Below are 19,554 nucleotides of genomic sequence, written 5' to 3'. Positions count from 1 at the left end.
GGTACCGTCTGTGGTATCAAACTGCTAATTCAAGCTGCATGAAGCCACTAAATATATGGGATGTACAACTATCAGTCTTAGAAATGGAGGAAAAGAATAAAAATACCCAGGGGGAAAAAAAAAAAAAAACCAACACAAAACCCCATCCTTTTAGGGCACACTCAGCTGCATGAAACCAGCAAAGCCCAGCAGAAGCCAGTGGAATGAAGGCAGCTGGTACCAGTTGGAGATCCATCGTGCTTTGCCTGAATCTCTTCGGGCTGTAATAGTTTCTGGTGTGACTTGTGCCCCTCGCTGAGACTGCCTGCTCCCTTCATATCACTCTTTTGTGTCACTAACACTTCTGACCTTTTGGGGTTCTGCAGCCCAGAAAGCCAAGGAGATTTTTCTTTGTGAACGAAAGCCTGATATTTAATACATGATTGTGAGAGTCTTCTTGTTGGTGTAAAAGGATAAAGGTTTAATGATGGCTTTCAATATCTTGATACTTGCTTAAACTGTATCTTGCGATAACAATGGTGAGAAAAATACCAAAATGGAATGCTGCTGCCTTGTGGCTTTCCCGATGGGTCCAGCCCCACAGGCAGTCACACAGGGACTGCAGGAGTGAGGTGGGGATGGGCTGTGGGGCTTCTGATAGCCCTGGCGGTGGCCCAGCACCGCACTTCAGCACCTGCACCTTCCCATCGCAGCCACCAGTCTGAGTGCAGGCAAAGCAGTGCCTTTAGTACAGGTACTGTATAAAATACATATATATATATATAAAAAAAAAAAAAGTTGAGCAATAAGAAAAAGGATGCTGGATATATTATTTCATCAAATCTCTTCACAGTGGATGCTTAGGCCCAAGTGATTTTGTTATTGTACCAGCTATCTAGGATGAAATGATGGTTGTATTACCCATGGAGTATTTTACTGAATAATATGTATCTTTGAAGAGTTTTCTTTGTATTTTCAGAAATGTGTTGGTCATCTATTGCTTTGCTTTATATTTTTTCCTCGTTTCTTTCTTTTATGCCAGATATTGGGGAGGGGGGGGCATGTTTTTGTTTTGGTTGATTTATTATTTCTTTTGATTCTATATCAATTATGCATGTTTGTGTTTGGTTGTCACTTTTATTTATTTCAGTTAAGCATGCTAATGACTCAGGCTCACCTAACGCTGCAGTTACTAAGGGTGAGTTGAATGCGTCTGTTATTTAGCCTTTAAACTGGGAATCTCCCAGCTGGGACAAAATGTGAGCTGCTGCTCAGGAAAAAGGAAAAGAAAAAATCACAAAAGCCATTTTATTGTGATGGGATGGATTTAAGTGGTCCATGGAGTGCAATTTGCTCATCTTGTACTTTCTGACAGAAATCTGAAGGTTTTTTAACAAAGAGCTAGTTTTCTTACTTGAGAAAAGAGCATTCACATTTCATTATGTGATGTAAGTAAGGAGGCTGATGTCCTGGGTTTCTGGTGTTACCAGTTCAGAGCAGGAGCCAGAGCTGGATGCTCCAAACCTTCCTCTGGTGGTTATGAAGGTGCTGACATTAGGTACCCACTGTTTGAAACCACAAATTCATGTCCGAAGGGTCACCCTGGGGCTGCTCCGGGGGGAGCTTGAAGTGTGGATTTGCAGAGCTTTAGACACTGTGTGTTAGCCGTCCCCACGGACCCTGTACCCGGCAGTGGGTGGGAGCTGGCGCTCCTTGGCTCGGCATCGCCCTGTCTGACACTGCTCATCCTGGGGCTTCACATCTGCCCTCGCTCTGTGCCCCTTTTGGGGAGCAATGTCCTGAAAACACTCTGCTGAGGTTTAGGCAGGCAACGTGGGTAAGCCAGAAGGCAGCTAGCGGCTCTTTCTGCAACTCTCCATCCAGTTAATTTTGTTTAAAATAAGTGAAAATGGGAGTCTTGGGTTTTGTATTTAGCTCTTGACTCTGATTTATGTGGTTAAGTTGCTTTTGAGAGTCTCTGTTTTTTGAAGCACCCGGTTTGAATCTCCTGGGCAGCCCCATTTTCCTGGAGAGGTGCTGGGGGTTTGGGGAAGGGGGTTCTCCTGGCGTCTGTCGGGGTCGATCAGCCCTGCAGCCCCAGGAGGCTGAGCCTTGCGAACAGAACAAGCAGGGCTTGTGCAGAGTGACGGACGCTCAACAGAACAGTTTTTCCCTCGAAGAGATGTTCTGAACTCCTGTTGCCAGTTGGGAAAGGGGACGGCCTGCCTTTGGCGGCGGGAGGTGGAGGGCAGATGGGACACGTGTGAGCGTATCCAGAGGCACCAAAGTGTTTTGCTGCAGCTCTGAGCGCTCGTGACACAGATTTGTAGATATACAAAGCAAGGGGACAGAAGAAAAAATTTATAAAATGGTTCAGAGAGATACATGTAGTCTTTTACCAAATCATCCATAACTGACTGTTTTTGAAGAACTAGTACCATTTGGGGACTTATTCATTACTGTGCTAATTGTTATTATAGTGATAACTGGATAGCCATTTAACTCCATGCGTATTTCATCATGAAACCATTGTTTGGCAGGCTGGAACAAATGGTCCGTTGAAATCAAATGCAGGTCAATCTTGTTTTATTATTTTAACAGTCTTCCTTACAAATTGTATCTCCATTACTGTAGATTTAATAATTATAGCAAGAAGGACATTTCTGTAGGATGGTCAAGTCAGGAAGGATGGGCTTTCATCTGATATCTAAAAGGTGATGGAGGCAATGCAGAAGAACGGTGCTAAGAAAGGTGGTGTGGGAGCAGGTCAGCAGCTGAGAAGACTGGTGTACCAGGGGTGGCTGAGGTGTGCGATGGAAAGAACCAGTGCTGATAAAGCAGGACATGAAACCGTAGGAAAAGAGGCTTCACCAGTGCTGCTGCCTGTTGTTATCGCTGTAGCCATGGTCTGACTGTTACCAGGAGAAATAGGAGAGTCCTGGATTAGTCTCAAACTGTATAAATAAAAAAGAAAATTTAAAAATCAATATCCAAAAACCTTCTGATAGAAGTAATGTTTGTGGCGTTATTCAAGAATAAGCAAAGGCTCTTACCTTTCATTTTATTTTATTTTTTAGCAAACTTTATCAAGGAAAGAAAACCCAAACTGCTGATCCCTCCTGAATCTGCTGGCAGTAGCTCATCAGTCACTGTCATCAAGGGAGGTGTCCTGCTCCTGGAATGTATTGCCGAAGGGCTGTGAGTAATGCACAATACTGCACAAACTTAATCACCTTTTGAAATAGAACTGAACAAAGAAAAAGCTATGTTAACAATTATACAACTACAAAAGAATATACCTATAATATATATAATAATATACTGCCTTATGCAGTTTGAAGTTGATCCTCACTGCCAAGTTTTTTTGAGGCAGGCAGACTCCTTGTAAAGCAGTACAGAGCTGGCACGCAGCGTTTATGTATTTGTTACTGCTATAGCCTATAAACAAGTAATTAAAATCATAGCATGGTAAGTATTGATTTTTTTTATATATATATTTGCTGTTACATTAAAAAAAGCCTGTTATCAAACTTTTTTCACTAGTACTGCTTTTGAGATGTTGAGAAGCTAAATAACAACAGAACTCAGGTTTTGTGGTTTGGCTAACAACCTGTAATATTTCTTTTCTAGTTTTGCCAATTCAGTTTTGGTTCAGTGCTCAAGAATCATTTAGAACTTTACTTGTGTCAGATCTCGGGTTTTTAAAAGCAAAGCTCTTGAGTGATGTAATATAAGACATCCATTAAAGAAGAGTCCCGTGGAGGGAAATCGGTGATCCATCTAGCCCAGCTGCGGTGGGAGATGCTGGCTCAGGAGCGCATGTGAACCTGGCCACTTCCTGTGGTCCGGTTGCCCGCACCTAGAATTTCCATGGAAAGGATGTTCCTTCCATGATGTTCCCACAGATGACAATATGTCATGGATCAAAGCCCACAGCTATGTAAAAGTAGTGAACTGGAGTCAGCTGTGTTGGCTTGACCCCTAAAACAAATGGTAACGAGCTAATTTCAGGTTTAGTTCCAGTGTTTCCTGCTTGGGCTTATTCCTGTGCACCTCCCCGGTGCTTTGTGCTGCACAGGGTAGCTCAAGCTGGTTATTGCTGTCAGCATTTATGTTACAGCACTACTCAAGCTCTAGTTGTGGATCTGGCTGCACTAAGTACGGCAGAGTATCTCCTCGATGAGGAGATGGTTGCTGTAAGAATATAGGGAAGGGTTAAAGTAGATGGCAGGTGATGGGGAATCAGGACAATTTTGGTCCTTGTTGTAAATAACACAGGATGAAATAAAAGTAAGGAAGGAAAGGGAATGGCTGAATAGATGTTAAGTGCGGTCCTCACGACGAAGCTCTGAATGCCCCTCTCAGCCCTTGCTCCTGCTGCAGTAGCTCGGGCAGCCGTGAGCTCCGCTTTTCCCTAAAGTCCAGTTCTCCAGTTTTTACTGTGTGCTTGTAGGTGCCCTAGTCCACCCCAGAAGAGTTGCCACCAGAGAAATAGGTAAAGCGAGCATCTCTCCAACCACTAAACCCACAAATGAAAGCACAGTCATTTCTGGTTTATCCGTGGTAGAGTTGTTTGTGGAAAGGCAACTTAAATCATCGTCTCCTCGTGCTGTACGGCAGAGCTGCGGGGCTGTGAAGGCAGGTGGGCAGCAGGTAGATAATTCGTATTAAAGGCTGTGCAATTATATCCCCTCTATAAAATTCCAGAATCAGGGTAGTCATCTGCCTGAACAAACATGTTTAGGGTATTTTGTTTTGCCATGTGGGCTTGAAAGGGCATTGCTCATTTAAGCTGGCAAGATGATGCCTCTGCAGTTGGTTGTCATTCCTGAGAGAAGGTGAATTCCTTGTGTCTATGGGATTCACTCCAAGTATCTGTTGCAAAACTTCCTTGTCTACTTCACTACCTATCACGCTAATTTGCAGGCCCACAAACCTCCACAAGTCCACAGTTATGAGTTTATAGTGTTTTCAAGGTACTTACTAGGCAAATCACCTTGGAAATACACAAATATGAATTTTCATGTGGGAGAATTAATATCATGTATAAGAAGAGAGAGCCAGAAAAGGCTTTCTGTTTATTGGGAAAAAAAGTTTTAAAAAATAATAAAAAAAATTTTTCTTTCACTCAAAATTTCCCAGGAAGCTTTTTTTAAAAAGTACTTTTCAAACAGAAAGTTTTTTTTAAATAATCACTTTTGAAGGAAGACAAAGTACTTCTTTGTTTGATCATCAAGCAAATATTTTTTCCTTGAAACCCTTCAAAATTGCAACGTTTAGATCAAAACATAATGCTATTTTTATTTGCTAAAATTCCCATTTTCAGCAGAAAAATGATCAGCTTTGCCTATATCTCTGCCAATCCATCCCACCAAATGTCCACAAACCACGGAAGCGGATAGACTGAACCAGATTTCAAGTAACTAAGATCAGGGGCAGCCAACTGCAAAATAAGGAATTAAGTACATTTCCAATCTGTCAGTTTTGAAGACTGATATTCTGAGTAAACGACAGCATCAGGAGGGCTTTGCCTCAGTGTAACACCAAGGCAACACAGAGCCTGACCGTGGTGCAAGAGCAGGGCAGGGACTCTTGCAGGAAATAATAGGATATTTGCACGGTTGTGCTCGCTGCCCGTGGCAAACCCTACTTTCTTGGTACCCGAGGCTTGGAGTAGCTTGTGTCTGGGCATTGTGCCACAATAACAGATGGACAAAAGAGTAAGCAGATATGACACTGTGTATGTGCGTCGTGTACGGTGTCAGGGTCGTGAAGCCCAGCTGGGAATGTGCAGACAACAGCCTGTCCTGCCTTTCTGTGTCCCTGCCATTTGCTTTCTAAAGACGTAAGGAGCATTTTCAGCCATCTCCGACAGTTGGCCACCTTTCTAACCAGGCAGGGCACTGAGTGAAGTCACTGTAATGAAGTCTTTACCTCCTTGTCTGTCCTCAAGTGCCCTTTTGGACTTGGACAAAATGAGCCGAGTCCCTCTCCCGCAGTCCGTGCCAACACGTGTACCAGGAATGCAGCCCCATGCCGTGGCCTGGTGTTGGCTGTGAAGAACTTACTCATAGGAGCCCTTCAAATCAAAAAGCAGTGTAGATGGGTTGTGGTCTCTAGTCCCTTAGTATAGCCCCAGTGTTCTAAAAGGGCCAGAAAGACTCTGAAGACCACGTGCATGAAGTCCAGCAACTCTGCTGACATTAAGCATTACGGCAGCCCAGTATTGAACTCAAAAATATCTTCTTTTTTTTTTTTTCTTTTTTCTTTTTTTTTCTCTTTGCTATTAGCCCAACTCCTCATCTAAGCTGGGTCAAGGTCACTGGAAACCTGCCCAAGGATGAACCAGAAACAGAAAATTTTGGGAAGATACTGAAGATAGACCAAGTGACTGCAGCCGATGAAGGAACATACGAGTGCACGGCCAGCAACCCCATGGGGAGGGCGAAGCATGAGTTCCACGTTCATGTGGAAGGTCTGAGTACGCTTTACTAAGCTTATTGATTTTGAATAGGGAGGTGGTCAAAGGGAAGTGGACAAGGACCTTTGCTAATATCACTTGGCATAATTCAACCAACTCTATCGATTTATGAGAGCTAAGGACCCGCCTTATAGTTTTGGGAAGATTGCAGAAAGTAGCACCTTTTTAGAAAAAAAACCCAAAAGAATACCTTTTTTTTTCCTGAACCATGAAGGCTCTATGCAGTGGTGAATGGGAGTACAAATATCTGAACAGATTCAGTGCTGTAAACACGTGAGTTAGTCAAGCAGAGATATTGATGAAATAAATGCCTTGTATTAATCTGAATGTCAGATCAAAAGATCTAATTATCCTACTTGTTCATAAAGAACGTGGAAATGGCCATGCTGGGCCAGATCAGAGGTACATTGAGCCCGGTTTCCTCCCTTTGACTTCCACCAAAACTGAATGCCTAGGGAGGATTGTAACAACACAGTTAGCAAACAGGGTACCACCCCTCTCTGTCTTTCCCTCCTTCGTGTGCTCCCTTGCTGTCAGTTTTGTATGGGACAACCTGAGCTAGGATTGGTTTCTATAACCCCTGAAAAGTATCATAAAAACGTATGAAACAAAGTTAAAAAAACCCAAACTTTTAACCAATTTTTAACCATTTAAAAAAATTGAAATGTGACCCACGTGACCCTTTTTGTCACCCCTCTAAGTAATCCAAGCCCGTTCCCACCCTTGTCTGTGTGCTGGGAAAGGTGCTGTATTAGCAGCATCCATAAATAGCCTTGGGGTTACACCTGTGTGTGTTACACACTTGTGCGTAGGGTGGTGCATCCCTGTGCACGGGCATGCCTGCGTGCAGGTGGCTGAACAGGGTCAGTGCTGGCTGCTTGTGCTAGGCTAGCAAAACAAAGAACCTGGTGTGTCTGTGCATCCATTTGGTCACCATTTATTTATTTTGTTGCTAGAAGAAGGTAGATTAATGAAGCCAGCTGAGATACCTTCATAACCAGCATCTTGCAGCATGCAGGTACAAGTGCACAGCGCCTGCTCTTCCTCCATCCTCTTTTCTCCCTTCTCCCCAAACCCTGAAGGTGTGAGCCCTTCACATGAGGCAGGTGCACATGCTCTTTTCCAGGAGCAAAATAAATAAATGAGACAAGCGAGCCCTGCAGAACTATCAGTGCCACTGCAACTCTTTCAGCAATGCTGCCCATAAATAGCCTCAAAATGAGACTCCTGAAGCACAGCTGAAGAACTTGCTGAAAACATTTTCTCTTTACTGATGAAAAACGCTCCAACCTCTGCTCTGCAAAGTAAAAGAAAAAAATCCCAGGCAGTATTAAACTGTCAGAGGCTGCCAACCGCTTCATTTTAATCTGTTCTTCTTCTCCCTCTTGGTCACAAGGATTCCTGACGGGAGGAAGGGCACTTCCAGCTACCTGCTCTGTGTTTACTCTTCAGCTGAGAAAAGGCCTTTTCTCCCAGTACGTGATGAATCATCCCCACTCACTTGACACAACCTTGTGTCTTGCAGTCTTCTTTCCCTTCCTGGAAGCGTGGCAGAGGGGGATACCAGGGCATGGCAAGTTTTCAGCTGCGATGGAGGGGAAGTGCTGACTCCTAGAAATCATTCCAGATGGTTTGGAGCATCTCTGCTGTAGCTGAATATTTTAACAATCTGGCTATGATTTTCTGGGCTGTAAAAATTGAATCCTTCAAAGAAATTGCAGGAGCTGCAAAAACTAAAATACCAGAGAAATAACATTAATTAAGCAGTTCAGAATATTGACCCCTTTCTCCCCCAGTCTCCAGAGGGAAGAAGGCTTTCTGGCAAGTTGTTGTTCCTGCTCATTAACAAACAAGTACTTAAAAAAAAAAAAAAAAAAAAAAAAAAAAAGAAATAATCCCACTGTAGCCATTGCAATGTAAAAAATGCTTTTGCTATTACATTCATTTTCCATGTGTGTAGCTAATGATGGCTACTGTCACCAACAGGAATTCTTCCTGTTAGGAGCCACCTCACATGCAGGGTATCAAGGTAAAATTGAGCCCAAACACTGTCTTTTAGATTTTCTAACCAGCAAATGTCACTATCATTAATCAGAGATGGGCACGTTCATCATTCTTGCAGCAACTCCTCTGTGCGCATTCAAGGGCAGATCTTGAGTTGGTGGAAGTGAGCATTAATTTCGGTGGGCTTCAGGGAGGTTGTGCTGACGTAGGGCTTCCTCGCACCTGACAGGCTCTTCTCTAATGATGTATGCAGGGAGGAGAAAATTAAACATGGAAGAAAAATTATCTCAGTTATTAACCGCCAACATAGTGCGGGTGTGTAAATCAGGATTTTGCTATCATTTCTGCACTCTGTCAAATTTTCTGTTCCTCTTTCTGCTATTTGAGGATCTCAGACTAATACCCCAGCTTTCTAAATAACAGACTTAATCAATGATATTTGCATGCAGCCCACTTACTAATCCTACAGGAGTCTGAGGGCAAAGATTCAGGCAATTATTACCAAGCATATAAAAATATTCAGCTAGCAAATTGCTTGACTGTTTGAGCATTTTAATCTCTCTTTGCAAGGAGAGATGTGGCCTGGAACATTGGTGCAGGCACAAAAGCCCCATTGTTGTTATTAGGACGAGAGATAATTATAACAAAAAAAAAAAAAAAAAGCAAGCAGCAGAAAAGCAAGCCTACAAATTGTCTTGACTTTAAATGTTTGTGTATTTGGTTATTGTATATAATCTGTCAAGCCCAATATAAAATAAACATACAACCTCAAAATCTTGTCCCTATCACAGTGCCTGATCTGATAGTACCTTGATCTTGACTGAGGCTCCCAGACTGTTTTTAATAGAAATAATTGTTACAATATAATGATTAAATATAGTAATGATATAATAACTAAGGTCCTTTGCAGTAATGTTTCATAATACTTTCATTACTCAGCTAGAGAAAAATAAAATAGATGAAAGTAATGTGAGGCAGAACCATGGCTGGTTGGTTTAATCAGGCTCGAACTGTAGTTCTGGGCTTCACTGGGAAAGTGCTTCGGTTGGGCCGCAGACACCAAGGTGTAGCTGCAGCGGAAGCTGCCGATGATGCCCCTGAAGTGGGATGGATTGCCAGCCTTTGGGAAGATGTGAGAATTTGAAATGTTCTTGACAAATTGGAAAAATGGTCTGGAATAAAAAGGATGGGCTTCAGTAACCACAAGTGCAAACCAGTCCTGATCAGGCAGCGCTAACTGGCTTCATAAGCAGAGGATAGAAAATGCCTGCTTAGACTAGTCTGGAGGTTATGCTGGATACAAGCTGAACAGAGCTTGGAAATAGTAATCTTGCAGAAAAAGCAAAAATTGTCCTGGAAAGTGTAAAGGAAAGTGTTTTAAGAGAGGCTACTGAGAGCTGGTAAGGCTGCATGTGACTTGACCAGTTTTATGCCATGCACTTCATCAGGGCTGGGGTTACCTCAAGACAGTTCAGGAGAAAGGAGAAAGCAGCAAGGGCAATCACAAAGCTCAAGAACATGGCATTTAAGAAAAAAAAAAATAATGATAGATCTACTTAATTTAGGAAGGAATGGATCTGGGGAAGGCATAACAGCCTTCAGATGAACCGAGGTTTCTTCACAGAGTTCCCTAGGCATAGCATCCGTTACCATAGACTGAAACTGCAGCAAGGCAGAAGGTGGTTAGACCTTAAAAGCTTGTTCTAGTCGGGGGGGAAAGCGTAGTGCTGCCACAGACATCATGGGAGGCTGAGGTGAAGGTTTCTATCCACCAGGGGCATTTTAGGAGTAGATGATCCTGCTGTGTTGCAGAAGGGTGGGCCAGGTGCCCATTTTCGATCTCTTCCATTTTTGGACCTGTAATTATATTCCCATAAAGACATAAATCTCTTAACCCAGACCCCCATTTATAGCTCTTACCAAGAATAATACAATATGCAATGAACTGTTTGCCACGCTGGTTTGCTCACAGACTGGTGGACTATCTAGCCACTTGTTTCTGCAGTTGCTAAAAAATACGTGTATCTTGTTATTCTCATATTTTATATACTTATTAGAAGTACAGCGTATCTGCCATGCAGAAAAGAGGTTCTTCAGCCTTTCTGTGAAATTACATTTCATACTTGGCAAAATCTTGTTGCCTATGGTTTCTAAGCTGCATCATTTTCTTGGGGCAACCCCAGCAATTTCCACGCTGAGGAAGGAAAGCGGTGGCATAATGTATCTGCAGCTCACTTCAGTGTATGCACAGATGGAAATAGGAAGGGATCCATTGGGTAGTTTGTATTCAGTCTATGTTTGGTGTCTCACCTCCTCCAAAACAAGGAAATATCCTGTCTCAAGTACTGTGTTTGTGGCAGACCTAGAGGGGAAAAAACAAAACAAAACCAAACAAAATAATCAGCACTGATACAAACCTGTTCACCTCCACGCCTTTGACCTGACTTTTCCTGATGAAAGCATAATATAGAAGAGAGAGAAGAGGCAAAAGATCTGCAAAACCAAAATGTTCTGCTGCTTGCAGAGTTTTTTCCTGGAGCCAAATACGAGGAAGCATAGCCAGCATGGTCACGTCACACGCTGCGCTGCGAGAGGGCGACCAGCAGTGTGAGGAAGGCAGTAGGAGAAATCTGTACTGTGTGAAGGAAATGCAAAGATTTTATAATTTTAGATAAGCTTCAGTGTGTTGGATTTTACTTCAGCCTTTAGATGTTGTTTAACGATGTCTCCGTGGGTGCTTTACTGTGGAAACGGTGGAGCGTGTGTAGAATCTCTTGTGTGTCACACTTCAGAGGTGGTTTTTCAATATGTCTGTGTGAACGTGAGCAATGATGCTTTGTTTTAGCATATCACACTGATAACATCTGGAGCAACAGCTCTGTTAATCTTCAAAGCGTTTTATAAGCATTAACTAATGAATCCTCATGTTTCCCATACATTAGGTCATCATTTTCTAATAGGGAAAGAGGCCCAGGGATCTGCCCAGCACATGCAGAAGAGGTAGCGTTGGGTCTGGAATTAAAATGTGGAAGTTTGTTGCTTCTTGGGGAGAGATAATGAGGAGTTCAGGGCTGTGTTTTGGATGGAGCCTGCCCACTGAAAAGTAGGCAGGCTCAGGGACCTGCGTTTGGTCTGTAGAGAGCAAAGCACTCACCAGATTAATGCTTTTTCTCCCCTCTCTGTTCCCTTCCCTCCCTTACGGTTGTGTTTTTCCGATGAGGTGTGGGTACCTGGTGCTCGGGCGCTGCTCTGCAGAGAAGGTTTCTCCAGAGCTCTCTCAGTTTAGCTGGCAGTGCTGGGAAAGAGGCGAGCCCAGGGAATGCAGCAGCACACTGCAGCTCCTCTGCCACACTGCTGCTCCTCTACCACCACCCTGTGGGCAGCCTTTCTGTGCTGCTGCTCAGGATGGAGGTTCTGTCATCCCCCCGTGGTAAGAGAATGTGTCAGCATTCCTAAATACGTTTCCATCATGAATACATGATGGAAAACCAGAATATTGAAAAATCACAATGCATTTCGTCAGCACACGTCGATGAGCAGATGGAGGTGCTGTGTCCTGTCGTGGAGCATCGCTGCGGCGCAGCACGCTGCCCTCCGGCCGCTCCTGGGCAAGGGGGTGGGAGCCACTTGCTCTTGTCTAGTGATGGGGATTTGGGCTGGGTGGATATTTGCATCTTGTTTGAGCTGCCGAAATAGCCTCACCTCATTTCACAGACCACAGTCTCGTGTCTGAGGGTCCTTGTGAAAATGCTGACCTGTTCAGGTTTGCCTCCTTCCCTAGCCTCTCACCTCCCATTTGCATTTGTTTTCCACTTGGATTAACGCTGCCCATTTCCTACACCCTCTCCCTGACACATTTCACAGAGTCTGAAGGACAGAACCTGATGTGTGCCGATGCTTGTTTTACCTTTTGTAACATTGGTTTGCAAGAACCCAGTAGGCTGCCAGGAGCTGGCTGGGAGCGGTGGGCAGCGCTTGCCATCTCCTGGAGGACCACAGAGACAGCAGGGACGGGCGCGACTGGCTGGGGCCCTGATACCTGCCGTGTCCCCTCTTTGCAGAGCCTCCCCGGTGGATAAAGGAGCCCGAAGGTGGTGTTTACAGCGTAGGAACAAATCTTGTGCTGCTGTGTGAAGCTATTGGCAACCCTGAGCCGACCATTCAGTGGAAACTGAACGGGATGCCCATCGACAGTAAGTTCTGCTGTAGGGTGGGACGTCCCCCTTCTGCGCCCAGTTAGAGGGAACACACGAATCCCAGTGCACTGAGTGAGGTCTCATGTGACATGAATGAATATTTATTGACTAGTAAAGCTGACGTTCAGATGTGATCTGGAAGGGAGTAGGGATGGAAGCCACAAGGTGTGGGGGGTGGTACCCAGGAGTTGCTGCATCTGCCTTGCCCCATAACATGCCCGTCTTTTGGGGACCTGGGGTAGCTTATGTTTGTTGAGGGCTCCTGGTCTTTGTGCTTCTGAGTAAGCACAAGTGACTGTGTGGCTGGGGAGCACAGGCCCTCTCCCTGCTGCAGCAGTATTATTACTACCATTTAAAAAAGCCTGTGTGGGGATTTTACTGGAAATTGGTGCTCTGAAACATTTTCTTAAGGCCACAGGAGCGCTGACAAAGGCAGTGCTCTGCAACTTGATCTCCAGCTCTCGAGCAAGGTCCTGTGTTGATCTTGAAGATGTGCTTCATGTTTTGACTTTCAAGGAATGAGGAGAGACTGTGAACTCCACAGTCATGGTGTTTCCCCCAGCTCCTGACAGTCTGGGTCTTTCCAGGTAGGACCTTCCGAGGGAGAATCTCTGCCAGAGAGATCAGCCTTACCAACCTTCAGCTCCACGACAGTGCTGTGTACCAGTGCGAGGCCAGCAACAAGCACGGCACCATCCTTGCTAGCGCCAATGTGAACGTCCTCAGTGAGTACCCTCCCACCCTTCCCTGTGCATGAGAAACATCTGGCTACCTCCCATTCTGCTGACTGAATCACTGGAACAGCTTGGGGTTTGTAACCACGTCTTTGTCCCTTTGCATTGGCTCCAGAGTTTAAGAAATGTGTTGTCTAAACGAATGCAACAAGCCTTGTCAAGGGTAATATTATATACTTAGTATAAGTGCTCGTGAGCTTTGATATATTCTTTATTTTAAAAAACATGGTTGTGGTTGGGCTCAAAACCTTTTGAATTCAAATGTACTAAAACCACTGGGGGCTGAGTTGTGACCACAACTCTGTTATTGAATTATTAAGTGTATTGTTAATCTTTAATTTCAGTTGTGGTGCTCAGCCTGTTCTTCAAAGAAAGGGAGTGATGGGAATGTATTTAATAAAAGAGGTCTCTAGAGGAAGCAGAACCAGGTCTGGTTTCTCTCCTGGAGCACACTGATGTTTCTTGTTCTGACATGTCCAGCAGTCAGTTGCTGTTATCTGTGTCGGTGAAGCTTATGAGACCTCAGTTGCTCAGTGCAACTAGTTCCAAAAGGCAGTGAAGTTCCCATTAAGTGGCTAAGCCTTTGACCTTTGTTGGAAAAGGGGATGATGCGGGGACAGTATTTATATTCCCAGTTCTGAAATGCAGTGCTGCTCATTTTGCATTCTCTTCTGCAGATATTGCTCCCTTAATACTGACCTCAGATGGTGAAAACTATGCCACAGTTGTGGGTTACAGTGCCTTCCTGCACTGTGAGATTTTTGCCTCGCCTGCAGCAGATATTAGATGGTAAGCCACTGAGAACTGATGTTTTCATGTGAAGCAAGCTCATACAGGCTCCCCAAACACTGAGAAATGTGCTGGTTATTGTTTCTGTGCAGTTAAAATTAGAAATGTTTTACAAAACTGTATACAATGTAAATATTCTGTGTTTAAATGCACTTTCAAGAACCTTGAAGAACTGGTTTTTAAAGGGAGGCTGGTGAAAGTCCTCGACACCTGTGTGAGACAAGCGCTGGGACATTCATTAAACCCATGCTGTATGGACCCAAACCCTGCTATAGCCTCATCGGCTTTAGTTAAATCTTGGCAACTTTTTGAGTTTGGACACATTATTGAGCTGGGAACGGCATGACTTACAGACTGTATTGACCTGGAAATGGTTCCATACGTTGGAAATCACAGCATTGTCACAGCGCTTGGCAGGTGCAATAAAATTGCAGATGACAGCTATAGATTAAAGACTCAGCCAGACTAGTTCAAAGACCTTGCTAGACGCTGTCAGCATGGTTTTGGTTTGCAGGAAGCTTATGTCCCTTTATGATGTGCTGCACGTGTGTAAAGTTACTTGCTAATCGTGGCTTGGTTGCTTGGTGGCAGAGCTGAGGCCAGCTCCCCAAATTCCTGTGTTCCCTGCGATACCTGCTAACCATGAAATAACAGTTCCTGCAGCCCTAGAAACAACCCGTAACTCTTGTTATCATCTATAGGACGAAGGATGACAGCATAGAGCCACTTTCAGCGTTGCGCTATGAGTTAAATAAGAACGGCACCCTAGAGATCAAAGAAACGAAGAAAGAAGACTCGGGCTCGTATGCTTGCTGGGCTGCAAACTCTGTTGGAAAAAGAGCAATTACTGCTAATCTGGATATAAGAGGTAATGGATCAGTTGTGCACAGAAAGACTTTTGACATCTGCTGAGGCTGTATATTTACAAATTTTCAGTGAATAAGTGATTAGTAAATATTCACTCCAAGGTACAGATTTATTCTGTGAGGCTATAAATTCTCTGTATGTTGACCTGAAATTGCCACAGGTCTCATGTATATGCAGCAATTAGTATTTGTCTCCATTTTTCTGTGTGATTTCTCCATGCTCGCACATGACATTTACTTTCTTCACACTTGCAGAAGCTGCGTAAGCCACCGAAAACTTGCAGTTTACTTCAAAGATCTGTTAACTTTATTATCTTTAAAGGATTTCCCCTCCTTCACGCCACCAGCTCTGTTACGTTCAGAGCAGGTTCTTGGCAGATCCTCAGCAGCCCACAGCCCTCCCTGTGCTCGTGGGCTTGGGGGGGTCCTTGCTGAGCCGGACAGGGTCCCTGAAGCTCCCACATCCTGGGATGAAGCTGGGCATCCTCCTATAGCTGCCATCCCTCCTGTTGATCAGCAGTTACATCCCAAACTGAATCAACTTCTACAGTGAACCCCAAGAACCTTGCAGCAAGATGAGTTAGGTGGTGATGTTGGTGTAAGGGATTCGCATTAGGCCTTTGCCTTATTATCAACTTTGCAAATATTTGTAAATAGGGAAAAAAATTACTGAAATGTGTTTACTTCTAAATTTCAGATACATCCCTTGTGTTCCAATTCTGCTTTAAGGGATTTATGTGCGTGGTTGGGCAGGAGGGATTTTCCACTGAAGGATGTGATGGCAGTGGACAGTTGAGCACACAGGTTTAAATTTAATGGGCTGTATCTAAATTCGCTGAGGATTTAGGACTTGCCAAAAAAACCACCCCAGACTTAAATACTCTATTAGCAAAGTCCTCAGAAGAACTCTCTAATGCAGATTTGCTATGACAAACATGAGAAACAAAACCCACTCTTTTTGTGTTCAATTTCCACCCACCCTTTGCTTTGTAAATTTTACAGTGATAATAAACATGAAAATGTACAATGAAACTCTTACAGAGCAACATTTCACTGTAAAAATAAATTCAGCCAAGTGCTTTCTTCTTACTTATTCATCTGTTTCTGCATTCAGATTAGAGTCAATTAAAAGAACAAACTTGATTGCAATAATTTTTTCTCACTTGACTTTAATAAGCTTGTAATTTTTCTTGGATCATTGCCAAAGCCTATCTCAAATGGCAATTGGACATAAAAGTCATATTCAAGCCTTTTTTTTATCATCCATTTCATGACAGTCTGCTAACAAGGATTTTCACCTGTGACTTTTTTTGTAGGTTTTTTGAGTTGGTTTTCTTTTTCCCCTGGAGCTCTTCCATTTGGAGTGAACTAAAAAACAATTTTTCAGGATAGAAAATTAAATCCTGGCAAATATCTGTTTCGAAAACAGCCATCCTTCACTTGAAATGTTTGTATATGTAACAAAAAAGACATGATTGTTGCTCCTAAGATTGTGTTTTATATATGAAGTGCTTGGTGAAAATTCGATGTAATAGTCTCTCTTCCTAATCAAAGTATTTTTTCTGTGATCAATCAGATGCTACAAAACTTGTTGTTACTCCAAAGAACCCCCGAGTGTTGAAATCACATTCAATTTTATTGAAATGTCAGTCTGAGTATGATTCACACTTGAAACACAGTTTTAAATTATCCTGGAGGAAAGATGGAGATGAGCTGCCATTCAACAGCACGGAGGATGGCAGGTAAGCAGGGAAGAAGCAAGAGTTTTCTTCATCTAAGCTGAATAATGCTGTATGGTGCTGGAATATGAGTTTCAATAAACATGAGACTTAATAGCCTGAAATGCAAATTTATGTCTGCAAGAATTCTTCATGCAATGTGTGAATAGATCTGCATTTTATATATGTATAAATATAAATGCATCTCTGTGAGTTTTGAGCCATGGCTGGCAAATGATACTGGTTTTTATTCACTCTCTCACCATCACAGCATCACCAACATTGCATAAATGTTGATTCAGCCCAAAGATACAGCTCTAGCCCCAGTGCAGTCTATTGGGGTTTTTTTCTCCACTTCAGTGGAACTAGTATTTTCCTGTGGTTTACACCTGTTTGGGCAAAATGAAGTCCTTGTGATATTTAAGTGAATGAAAAACAGGTTTCTGGAATTCTGCCTTAAGATCGTACACATTAAAAACAATTAGTTTTTCCTATGTATGAGTTTAGGACTTACAGGTCCAGGCTGAATTTTGCCCTACTCTTGTGTTTCCATTGACCTCAAGGGGATGGAGCTCAGCCTTTATTCCCTATGAAGTGTCCCACAGTGAGCAATCAGACATCTTTATTAATTACCACAGAAGAGAGATGGTTTCCTAAATACCGCAGTGCTGGAGAGGCTGAAGATCCTGCTGAGGCCACGTAGTGTGGGGAGATAGCGCCAAGCAAATGTCATGTCTGCAACAGAGCCCTTGTGTGTGGGTTAATGCCAGCTTCCCCTGGTGCATTGGACATCACACAAGTGGATCAGGAATGCTCGGGTTTACTCAACCCTTTGAAAAATTCGGACATAAAGCCCATGTATTTGCCTCCTTAATGATGTGCCAAAATCCTATGTCCCAGACACTCAGCCGATGCGTATCAATGTGGCTCTTTTCAGCCCCAGAGAGGCTTGCCAGCTTCCAGCCACGGAGGCTAAATTGCTACAAAATACAAATAATAGTTTACAGCACGGTATAATACAACTACAATTACATTTTAAAGCAATAGGCCTGATGTGCAATTATGTTATTCAAAACGTCCAGTTACCAAGATTTTTTATGCACCGTTTTTTGGAGAACAGCAGTGTCTGTCTGTCGTATGCTTATCTTACAGATTTTTCTCTACCTTATTTGTACGTACCTTTTTTTTTTTGGTTTTGTACCCCACAGGGTAATTCTGGACAGGGATACACTGTTCATATCAAGCGTGACACTGGAGGATCAAGGTGTTTACATGTGTGTGGCTAGCACGTCTCTGGACAGCGTCACCGCCACATCGCAGCTGGTAGTTCTCGGTAAGAGAATGTTTCCCTGCTGTTCAGGCAGCTCTGTGTGGTACAGAAAGCCATCGCCCTGCTGCCCCTTCCTTGCTTCTTTTGCCCAGTTCAGTTACAGAGCCTCAATCACCCAGTTTCACAGAGGTGTGAGGTACCTCTCGCTTGTTAACCTCAGTTGTGCTGTTCTTGTGCCGCCTGGAGTAGGGCCACCGATGCACGCTTTCCATTTATATTCAATCTTTGTGGGACCTAGGAGGAGGCAGCCTTTCTTCGTGGTTCAGGAGTTACCCACAGTGGCTGTAAGAGCTTGTCCAGGCTGGAAGGTGCAATAGCATATTGGGAATAGCTCTGCTTCTACTTTGAAGTCCTTGGTCAGTCCTTCACCCCACTTCACTAGCCATTTGCACACTAATTACTGCTTGGACTATTTTTTTGAAGAAAGACGCAAGGCCAGTATTTAGATGTCTAAGTCCTCTGAAGATCAGTGGAAGTTAAGCACCTAAAAGGATTAATTGTCTTAGCGAACCTGAGCATAAATTATTGTCCGGTGGCAAAGAGCAACTCCACAGCAGAGAAAAGCCTTGACCTGCACAGCCTGAAGCTTGACCTTACAACCTGCCTCCCTTTCTGAAGGACCACTTGGAATTACAGGGGTGAACTTCGGAGTGATATGCAGTCCTTTCCACATGTACCTAAGGGCATCAGCCAATAGCTAAAATTTTGTTTGGTGGACAGTTTTGCATCATTTAAATTTCATTAAATTTTGCTTCATTTTACATTTTAATTTATTTCTGGCAGTGACAGCAACAAGAACTAAGACAATCTGTCTTTCAAGATGTTTCACGCTTTAAATGAATGGTATTTTTCAGTAAATTAAGAAGATGCTATACACATTATTTATGGTACTGTGTTCTTTAGTGCTGTATAATTCAAAATGTTTGTAGGCTATTCGTTACATTACTTATGAAAATTTCATGAAGCATTTTATTCCCTCTTAGAAAGGTGATTTGCGGAAGAGGAAAACCAGTCTTCTGCTCTTTCCCCCTTGTTTGTCGTATGTAAGGAAGGTCTTGGTAGATTAACAATACCTGTTATTTTCAAAATGAAAAAATCAGGCTTCTTTTGCAATGAAAGGCTTGTGAAATGGCTAAAGAACTAATTATGGTGCAGATGGAGACATCAGAGTATGGGCAACTAAGAGCAAAAGAAATATTCAGTTAGAGTGGTGCTAAGTATTTGTTCTATGATACATGAACAGATAGAGGAGTGGGTATCTTTAAGATGCACTATTGTCATCTTTAAAATATGCTGAGTTTTAACTCAATATATTTAACAAGAATAGAACAGCAAAATGCCTGTAGATGAAATGGTGCTTTCATGATTTTTCCCAGGTACAACAGAAATAGGGGGGAGAAATGCAAAGAAAACTGAAACAAGAAGTCCAACCAAAATATAACCTTTTTAACTTTCTG

At 43.2% G+C, this 19,554-nt stretch overlaps 1 protein-coding gene across 9 annotated transcripts in view; it reads left to right on the top strand.

The window, feature by feature from the left end:
* Positions 1-19,554, top strand: part of CHL1 (cell adhesion molecule L1 like) — a 139,601-nt gene that overhangs the window by 93,911 nt on the left and 26,136 nt on the right. For 8 of the 9 annotated variants that reach the window (XM_055806610.1, XM_055806602.1, XM_055806604.1 and 5 more), the window contains 9 exons: positions 1,130-1,177; positions 3,057-3,177; positions 6,270-6,454; positions 12,526-12,657; positions 13,248-13,385; positions 14,072-14,183; positions 14,885-15,051; positions 16,626-16,791; positions 17,976-18,100. In XM_055806610.1, the coding sequence (XP_055662585.1) occupies positions 1,130-1,177; positions 3,057-3,177; positions 6,270-6,454; positions 12,526-12,657; positions 13,248-13,385; positions 14,072-14,183; positions 14,885-15,051; positions 16,626-16,791; positions 17,976-18,100 (1,194 nt within the window). The remainder of the gene's footprint in view (positions 1-1,129; positions 1,178-3,056; positions 3,178-6,269; positions 6,455-12,525; positions 12,658-13,247; positions 13,386-14,071; positions 14,184-14,884; positions 15,052-16,625; positions 16,792-17,975; positions 18,101-19,554) is intronic. The other variant, XM_055806609.1, reaches the window with a different exon arrangement.

This window comes from Falco peregrinus, chromosome 5 (genome assembly GCF_023634155.1).
Source record: "Falco peregrinus isolate bFalPer1 chromosome 5, bFalPer1.pri, whole genome shotgun sequence".
Classification (NCBI taxonomy): domain Eukaryota; kingdom Metazoa; phylum Chordata; class Aves; order Falconiformes; family Falconidae; genus Falco; species Falco peregrinus.
Note: the sequence above shows the minus strand (reverse complement) of the source record. Positions and strands in the feature narration are given on the sequence as shown.